The sequence below is a fragment of the Mus caroli genome, chromosome 2 (genome assembly GCF_900094665.2).
Source record: "Mus caroli chromosome 2, CAROLI_EIJ_v1.1, whole genome shotgun sequence".
Classification (NCBI taxonomy): Eukaryota; Metazoa; Chordata; class Mammalia; order Rodentia; family Muridae; genus Mus; species Mus caroli.
The window spans coordinates 83,881,083-83,890,883 of NC_034571.1; the positions used below are offsets into that span (position 1 = coordinate 83,881,083).

At 36.3% G+C, this 9,801-nt stretch overlaps 1 protein-coding gene across 1 annotated transcript; it reads left to right on the top strand.

The window, feature by feature from the left end:
* Positions 1–2,455: 2,455 nt before the first annotated feature.
* LOC110312356 (olfactory receptor 4C46-like) lies at positions 2,456–3,459 on the top strand. The gene has a single exon (XM_021185893.1). It carries the CDS (start codon positions 2,484–2,486, stop codon positions 3,411–3,413), a length of 930 nt encoding a protein of 309 aa, XP_021041552.1. The 5' UTR covers positions 2,456–2,483; the 3' UTR covers positions 3,414–3,459.
* The last annotated feature ends 6,342 nt before the right edge of the window (positions 3,460–9,801 follow it).

Here is a 9,801-nt window from a genome sequence, read left to right on the forward strand (position 1 = left end):
AGCCATAAGACAATGCCTTTGCATCTTTGTATTGTCCTCTTTAAATATGTGTATAGTCCATGATAAAAACAGATTTGTTATTAATATCTCCAGTTCAGAATTCATTATGAGTAAAATGGTTTGTCTAAATTAATTTCTTCCATTCTTTCTGCCTTATGCCCTGCAAAAGCAACAGTTTTGCATGGAATATCATTCCTCCATATAAATCTATTAAAAATTCAAATCTCAAGTTTTCTGCAACATTGCTTTGAGGCTTTACTCTAGAAGAGAAGATTTGTGTTTACAGACTCAACTTTTGATTTCATATGAAATTATTTAACTGATTCTTTTTCTAAGTGAGACATATGTTTCACACTGAAATTGATTATTCGAATAGAAGGTCAGTTTGAAGATGATAGTGTGTCTAAACATTTCCAGACATCATTTGAACCAACTAAGATTACTAAGGTAAGATTTATATTTTTATTGATAATTACAGAGGATTATTACTTTCTGTGTATGATAATAATTGTTTTTCAATGCCTTTCAAATATATTTATCCTCACCTTATGTCTATAACACTTAAGTATTAAGCTTCACTTACATGATTTTACAATTGAAATGTAATATTTTAAAGGATTTATAGGACATAACATTCTGAAGCAAAACATTGTGCATTTGCCATGGGATACTCCTGCAAAATAATATCCAGACAAATTATGAAAGTTTCAGTACATTCTAAATGCACAAAAGATTTAAATACAAATTTTTGGTGACATAAATTATCAAAGACTTACTCAAGGCATGTAGAAAACCCTTCCTGTGATGATTATGATGAATAACATGAGTTTATGGTACCATGAAGAGTAACATTGATAACAATTCTCCCGGATCTTACTGGCAATTAAATATTTCTTTATAGTATTGATCAATTTTTATACTGCCTGTATAAGACTATGGTGTGATTTCCTATGTGTTCTTTGTAATAATTCTCATAACAATCTGTAAAATGTCTCATAATATTTTCACTTCATAGAAGAGGAAATAATAACATGGCATTCCAAGAAATGCACCTAAGATAAAAAGTAAATTGCATATGGAAGAACCAGGATTCTAAACTGGAGTTTTATCTCCTTATAAAATTGATATCAATGTTGTGAAGTGCAATCCTGGAGCCTTCATTTTGCACTTATCTTAAAGGAGAGGTGAGTGGGACCATGAAAGAGACCAAAATGTTCCACATAAATTTAATCTTAGAACAGTCTCAAAATAATTGTTATTTTGGCCATAATAAAAAGATTAAATAAACCAATTAAAGTTCACTTATTATAAGGATATAGAATGTAAGTAGAGATTTTTAAAGTAAAATAATTAATACAGAAAACTAACCCAAATGCAAACTTGACTGTTCTTTATTATTTCCTTGATTTGTTAATTCAATTGATAATCTATATGGTTCTATTTTATTAGTATTTGAAATAATGTAAAAATAGCTATTGTAACCATCTCTAAAATATAATGAGAATTAAATGGGTAGAAATCGACAAATTCAGAAAGCACTAGGAGATTTGTTGTTTTAGCAGTGTTGTTCTTGTGCCAAATAACATTCAATCTTCATGACTCTTGCCTCATTTGAAAAATAGATAAAGCAATGTCAACCACACAGATTGTTACAATCATTAAGAAAGGAACATGTGCACAGGAAACTGCCATGCCTTATAAAAACTCAATCACATGAAAGCATACAGTACTACCATGACATCACTAGGTTTAATAAGCATTATGATTTTTTTAATGTTCAGATTTTTTTATTAGAACACAAAGTATCAAGGTTCCCTAAATCATTTTTCAAGCCAAAAAAAAAAAAGTGGTTTTTCTTGATCTCTTGCCCTCTTCTCCCATACTCCTTGCCCCTGCTTCTCACCTTCCACCAGAGCCCTTACATTCTCTACACTCTCATCAGTTACACCCTACTCTAAATAGGGCTTGAACTCCTGCCTCTGGCTTCCTGTTTCTAGTACTCAACTTCAGACTTTCTCATCCACCTCACATAGACAACTTTACTACATTAGTATTCAATATTTACCTTCTTCAATGTCATCTTTACCATTCCACTTATATTCATACACTTTCCAAGTTTCCTTATTCCTATGGACATAGAAAAAAAGCTTTAGTTTTTCATTCATGACTTTTACACACACCATCTACCTCCTCATTAAAGCTTAGCTACCACTATAATCTATAAATCTACTAAAGTAATATATTCAGTTGTCTTCTGCTCCGCACACTTACAAAAGTTCCTCATATTGACTCTCTTAACAGAGTTGTCACCTAAAAATCGACTTGAAGAATTGAGAAACTTTTTCAGAACTCAAAAATCTTATGAAAATTCATAGATAGATGGTATATAGAGATTTGAAACCTATTAAATTATGGAATTTTAATATATTCACAGTTGCATTGATATTTTTTCAGATGATATAACCAGCCATCACATGAAATAAATGGAGAACCAAAACAATGTGACAGAATTTATCCTTCTGGGACTCACAGAGAACCCAAAGATGCAAAAAATTGTATTCATTATGTTTTTTCTTATCTACATCATTTCTATAACAGGAAATGTGCTCATTGTGGTCACCATAACTTCTACATCATTATTAGAGTCCCCCATGTACTTTTTCCTGGCTTATCTATCCTTTATTGATGCCTGCTATTCCTCTGTTAGCACCCCTAAACTGATAGCAGATTCACTCTGTGAAAAGAAGACCATCCCATTTAATGGATGCATGACTCAGATCTTTGGGGAGCATTTGTTTGGAGGTGCTGAAATCATCCTGCTGACAGTAATGGCCTATGACCGCTATGTGGCCATCTGCAAACCCCTTCATTATGCAACGATCATGAGTCGAAGACTATGTAGCCTGCTAGTTGGAGTGTCATGGCTAGGAGGTTTTCTTCATGCCACCATACAGATCCTGTTCATTTTCCAATTACCCTTCTGTGGCCCTAACATCATAGATCATTTTATGTGTGATCTTAATCCTTTGCTCAACCTTGTATGCACCGATACTCACACTCTTGGACTCTTTGTTGCAGCCAACAGTGGCTTTATTTGCATGCTAAACTTCCTTCTTCTATTGGTCTCCTATGTTGCCATTCTGCGCTCCCTAAAGAACCACAGTGCAGAGGGAAGGCGCAAAGCCCTCTCTACCTGTATTTCACACATAACAGTGGTTGTCTTATTCTTTGTGCCTTGCATATTTGTATATATGAGACCTGTAGCTACCTTACCCATTGATAAAGCAGTTGCTATGTTCTATACTATGATAACTCCCATGTTGAACCCCTTAATCTACACCTTAAGAAATGCTCAGATGAAAGATGCCATTAAGAAATTGGGTAGCACTAAAATTCTTTCAAGTAATAAATGAACATACCTCGAACATGAATTAAATTGAATCAGAAAATTGGACAGGCACTTTCTATAATTTAAACAAGACACATGTATTGGATAAGAAGAAAACTAGTTAATGCAAGTTTTTTACAAGTTCTTTGCTAAAGAGAATAGAAATGGGTGCAAAAAAAGACAGCATTTATTCCTTTCATATTTGGGGAAATCTATAAATTAGACTTTTTCAATCACTCATCCTCATATATGTATTCATATGGTTACCATATAGTAAAATGAGAAGAGATAATACATGTTAGTGGTGTAATATAATCTCTCTAAAAATCCAAAGGGAGGTATTGATAGCCTTTACATTTTTAAGGACCAACAGAAGGGAAAGTACTGTGATGGTTTGTATATACTTGGCCCAGGGAATGGCACTTTTAGGAGGTGCCTTTTTGGAGTAGGTGTGGCCTTGTTGAAATAGGTGTGTCACTGTGGAAGTGGGCTTTAATACCCTTGTCCTGGCTGACTGGAAGCCAGTCTTCTAGCAACCTTCAGATGAAAACGTAGAACTTTCAGTTCCTTCTGCACTATGCCTGCCTAGATGCTGCCATGCTCCTGCCGTGATCATAATGGGCTGAACTTCTGAACCTGTAAGCCAGACCCAATTAAATGTTGTCCTTATAGGAGTTGCTGTGGTTGTGGTATCTGTTCACAGCAGTAAACCCTAAGGCAAGTACCAAAGCCCTAGGCACTGTTATTGTTGAAACAGTGGCCAGAACATGACTGATTTTCATGACTATTCTGTTGAGCTGATGACAGCAGAATGGTTATATAAACATAGATTAACTGCATATTAATGACATCTTACTTAAAAGTCCCTGTGTTCTTGGAAAAATTTTATTTTCTATAGAACAATGTTCTCTTTTAACCACTTTACTTTTAAATAACATTGAAAGCTATTTTCAAAGTGTGTTGATCCCTAGGGATAGTTTGAGGGAGGGAGCCACAGAGGCGAGTGGCTAATGGATAAATGGATGAAGCTGAACTGGAAGTATAACTCCTTATGTTCTATAACATCATGTGGGTGATTAAAGTTTATGACAACTAACTGAATTTTCCAAATTAGCCAGTAAAGAGAAATTGAATGATCCAAATAAAAAGACATAACATATATCTGAGATAAGATATACTAATCTGATATTGCATATCATATACATGTATTAAAACGACATATGGCACCCCAGAAATGTGTACAATTTCTGTGTTAATTAAAATTAAAATACATTTAAAATGTATATCTCTTGTGGTGGCTTAAATAACAAATATCTCCAGTTGACTCAGAGACTTGAACACTGGTCCCCATTTGTCTGTGATGTTTAGGGAAGTGATGCAGCCTTGATGGACTAAGTAAATTTTGGTGGTTGAATTTAGGAATTCATGGCTTTGCTCTACTTCTCACTTGTTGTCTCCCCCTCCTTTTGACAGCTGAGGATGTGGATTCCCAGTTTCCTGCTCTTGAAACTTTATCTACCACTTGATTCTGTGCCTTCCCACCATAATAGGATCTTATCCTCAGGAGCCATACACTAAACTAAACTAATTCTTCCACAAGTTGGCCTCTTGGTCACACCAATAGAAAAATAATGGACACACACATGAATAAATACACTCTAGTTTTTGTCTCTTATGGACTATTCAACAATTACCCTGAGCCCAAGAAATCTACCAGAAACATTGGCCTTTATTGCTGCTTTAATGATAAAAAGGGAAAAAAAATCCAGGTCTTTGCTTGCCTTAGCTTAGAATCCATTAGGACATTCTAAGAAGAAAAAATACAAATAATAACATAAATAAGACAATAAAGCACATGATGCTGTGAAAGCATGTTAACACAAATTTGGACAGCCCTAGAAAGAATTCTTATGTAAAGAAAGAACAATAGGAGCCAAAGAGTTTGGAACAATCAGAGGATGGCTGACAGTTCACTTACTAAAGTATCTGCTGTGCAAGCATAAGGACCTGATCCCAGATCCCCAGATCCCTACCAGAAGCATGAGAAATAGTCTTCCCCACAGAAAGTCACACCCTTCAATTGACCAATACCAAAATGGTCATCCCTGAAATCAGATATACAAGTAACGTTATACAGACTTAGCAGGTTGCATTTAGATATTTAAGAATATATATGTATGTACATTGATATATATATATATATATATAACAATAAATAGTGAAAAATAAAAAGCAAGGTGGGGCATTTGGAAGGGCTTAGAGGGAGGAAAGGAAAGGAAAGAAAGGGGAAATAGTGTAATTATATCATAAATATCTCAAAAATAAAAGAAAATATTTTAAATCTGTGAGTGGTTTCTTGATTCTGTAACCTCAGCATTGGTAGACCAGAAGACATCACTGTCCATTGGCTGACCGGTCAATCTAAACAGTGAGCTCCAGGGTCAGTGAGAGAATGTATCTCAAAAGAGAAGGAAAGTGATAGTGGAAAACACTGAATGTTCACCCCTGGCATCTTCACACACATGTACATACATGTACACATACCTATATACATATAAAAACATGCAGAAACATACACTAATCACACACATAAAAGTGTCAGTAGGATGCATGAGCATGAAGCTAATCTGAAAGGATTTCAAAAAGAAGAAATACATTGAAAAGACTAGGCCTTGCTTATTAGGGCATTTCTATGAGAGATTGTTTTGCAGATTTCTCTATGTTCTGGCTCTGACAATCTTTTCACTCCCTCTTCTGTGATGTTTCCTGAGCCATAGATGCAGGAGCTATGATAGAGATGCATCCAATGAGGTCAGGCTCCCCATGACCTACTCTAACCACAGCATTGGAAAGGGAATAAAAGAAACAAGATTAGAAGCATGGTAGTAGCTTCAGCTTACTGTGATGATTAAAGTTTGAATTCTGTGGAGAATTCAGATGAGTGTGACTGATTCTGTTTCATCCAGCTTAAGTCTGTTCCACCAGCCTAGAACACACCTATGTTCCAAGTCTAGATTGCTAACAGTGCATAGTCCAACTCATCTCTTTACAATGCATAAGAACAAATGTAAGGAAATATTCTACTTCTGAGCTTCCAAATGCCCAATACAGATGTGAAAATGGTTGTTTCCTTCTCTCCAAGGGAAAACAGTTCTGTAGCACACACCAAAAGATCTCCAAACTCCAGGCTAAAGCAATTGCAGCTGAGACCACATCCATTTCCCCTACTATAGTCAACAGCCTTCAACTCATTCTCCTTAGAATTTATTTTCCTTAAAATGCCCATCTCAGGGGACTTTTGGGATAGCATTTGAAATGTAAATGAAGAAAATACCTAATAAAAAATTTTAAAAGTGCCCATCTCAGGATCTCCCCCTATATACCTCTATCTAAATTAATAATCTGAGATAGAATTCAAGAAACATGCACTAATTATAAACAAAAGATTTTGATTTAGAATAAATGTTAGAGAAAGTCATAAATAAAACAACTTCTGGTTTATATTATTGAAGAATGAGAGACCTTAAAATATGGATAAGGTACAAGAATTCTCTTATCCTATGGAAAAGGCCTCCTCTAATCAGTTAAAGGCCTGCATATATCAAAAGGATGAATTATTAATTTCTCCATCAGCTTCATTTCCTTTGTTCTGAGACATCAGCTATTTTTCCTGTCTTTGATCTGTAACAGTAGCTTTTGCTACGAACATATACATTGAAACTATATTATTGGCATTTCTTCTTCTCATATCAGTCTTGGACCATAACTATGCTACAAACTCTGCTAGGTCCCTAGTTATTTGTAGACCTTGGAAATTTTCATCTTCCATAACTATATGAAAGAAATATGGCTCCAGAATACAGTACTTATCTCTCATGCACGAGGCCCTGAATTCAATCCATAATGCTCTAAAGAGAGTTACATAATCACATGATATATTATTATATTATGATTATATTATAGTAAATATTCATTAAGGAGGATTTTTAATCTAGCAACATGACTGCTCTGGCAAGGGATCACATCCAAAGACCTTCCAGATCTGTATGATCTGGCTGGAATATAGACATGCCTTTAATTCCAGGAGACACAAAGAAGCAGATCTCTGAGTTCAAAGCCAGCCTGGTATAGAGCAAGTTTCAGGTAAAGACACGCTTAGGTCTAAGTATGGTAGCACATGCCTTTAAGCCCAGGACTCAGAAAACAAAGGCATGTAGAGCTCTGTGTTCTGGTCAGTCAGGTTGGTTGAGTCAATGAGTTGAGAGGCCCTTCAGTGAAGTGGAGTGGAGTTTATGGCAGTTCACTTTGTGAAATTTGGAGGCAGTTTTTATATATATATATATATAAAGAGAGAGAGAGAGAGAGAGAGAGAGAGAGAGAGAGAGGTTGCAGAGAGAACAAGCTACATACAAGTGAAGACATAATTAAGCAGAGAATGAGCAAGAGCCAGAAAATTAGAACAGACTGCTATAGCTATTTAAAAGACAAGCTGGGCAAGTCACTTAGAATTTGGGAGAAGGCAGTTTAAATCACTCACCTGGGAGAGAAGTTTAAGCCGGAAAAGCTGAACTGAACCAGCCGGTCAGAATTCAGAAAGAGTTAGAAAAGGTGAGCTTATTTAGCAGTAAGCCTTGGTGATGACAATTATGTCATATAAATTAAAGATATTTTTACAAAATCTTCCTTTAATAAAGAAATATTATGTAATTTATCATAATTAATAAATATTCTTTACTTTTCAGGGTCTTTTATTCATCAGGTTTTGCTAATGAAACCGTGAAATCAATAGGAGATGATGAATGGATAGATACAGGCATGCATGTATAGTCAATGAGATGCACAGTCTATACAGTATTCCTTTAAATGTAGTTTTCATGGCTGACAGTTTGGTATTAGATAACCAATTGGTGTGTTCTTCCAGGGAGACGACTATTTCCAACTCAGCAGTCTTTATTTGTCCATAGTACTTAGTGTAGGTCTGAGGCCTTGTGGCCTTTTCCCCATCTATATTGGTGTGTCTATTGATGTCATCCTGTCTCAGCTCACGTTTGGACAACCATGTTTGTAAGATGTTATGGGTGTAGCTTTTAATATTCATAGAAGACACAGTATGGCAGCAAACTCCCTGATCCTGGCCCTTACAATTTTTCTGCCCTCTCTTCTTCAATGTTCCTTGAGCCCTAGATGTTGGACTCCACAACTCTGCACTGTGATTGGTTGTGCTTAAAGCCATTTTTAAAGCTAGGAAAGAAAATTCAGTTACCAATTGCACTGGCTAGTTTCATGTAAATTTTTGGCATAAGATAATGTCATCAGAGAAGAGGTTGCCTCAAATGAGAAAATGCCTCCAAAAGAGTAGGCTGTAGGCAGTCCTATAGGGCATTTTCTTAACTAGTGATTGGTGGGGAAAGGCCTATCCATTTATGGGTGGTGCCCTCCTTGGGTTGGTGCCCTGGTTTCTATAAGAAAGTAGACTTAGTAAGACACGCAGAGCAAGCCAGTAAGCAGCACTCCTCCATGCTCTCTGCATCAGCTTCGGTATACAGATTTCTGCCCTGCTTGAGTTTCTTTTTTTTTTTAATTTTTAGTATGTTTATTACATATTTTCCTCAATTACATTTCCAATGCTATCCCAAAAGTCCCCCATAGCGCCCCCCACTTCCCTACCCACCCATTCCCATTCTTTTGGCCCTGGCATTCCCCTATATTGGGGCATATAAAGTTTGCAAGTCCAATGGGCCTCTCTTTCCAGTGATGGCCGACTAGGCCATCTTTCGATACATATGCAGCTAGAGACAAGAGCTCCGGGGTTCTGGTTAGTACATCATGTTGTTCCAACAATAGGGTTGCAGATCCCTTTAGCTCCTTGGGTACTTTCTCTAGCTTCTCCATTGGGAGCCCTGTGATACATCCAATAGCTGACTGTGAGCATCCACTCCTGTGTTTGCTAGGCCCCGGCATCTTCTCACAAGAGACAGCTATATTTGGGTCCTTTCAGCAGAATCTTGCTAGTGTATGCAATGGTGTCAGCGTTTAGAAGCTGATTATGGGATGGATCCCTGGATACGGCAGTCTCTAAATGGTCCATCCTTTCATCACAGCTCCGAACTTTGTCTCTGTAACTCCTTCCCTGGGTGTTTTGTTCCCAATTCTAAGAAGGGACACAGTGTCCACACTTTGGTCTTCATTCTTCTTGAGTTTCATGCGTTTAACAAATTGTATCTTATATCTTGGGTATCCTAAGTTTTGGGCTAATATCCACTTATCAGTGAATACATATTGTGTGAGTTCTTTTGTGATTGTGTTACCTCACTCAAGATGATGCCCTCCATGTCCATCCATTTGGCTAGGAATTTCATAAATTCATTCTTTTTAATAGCTGAGTAGTACTCCATTGTGTAAATGTACCATAA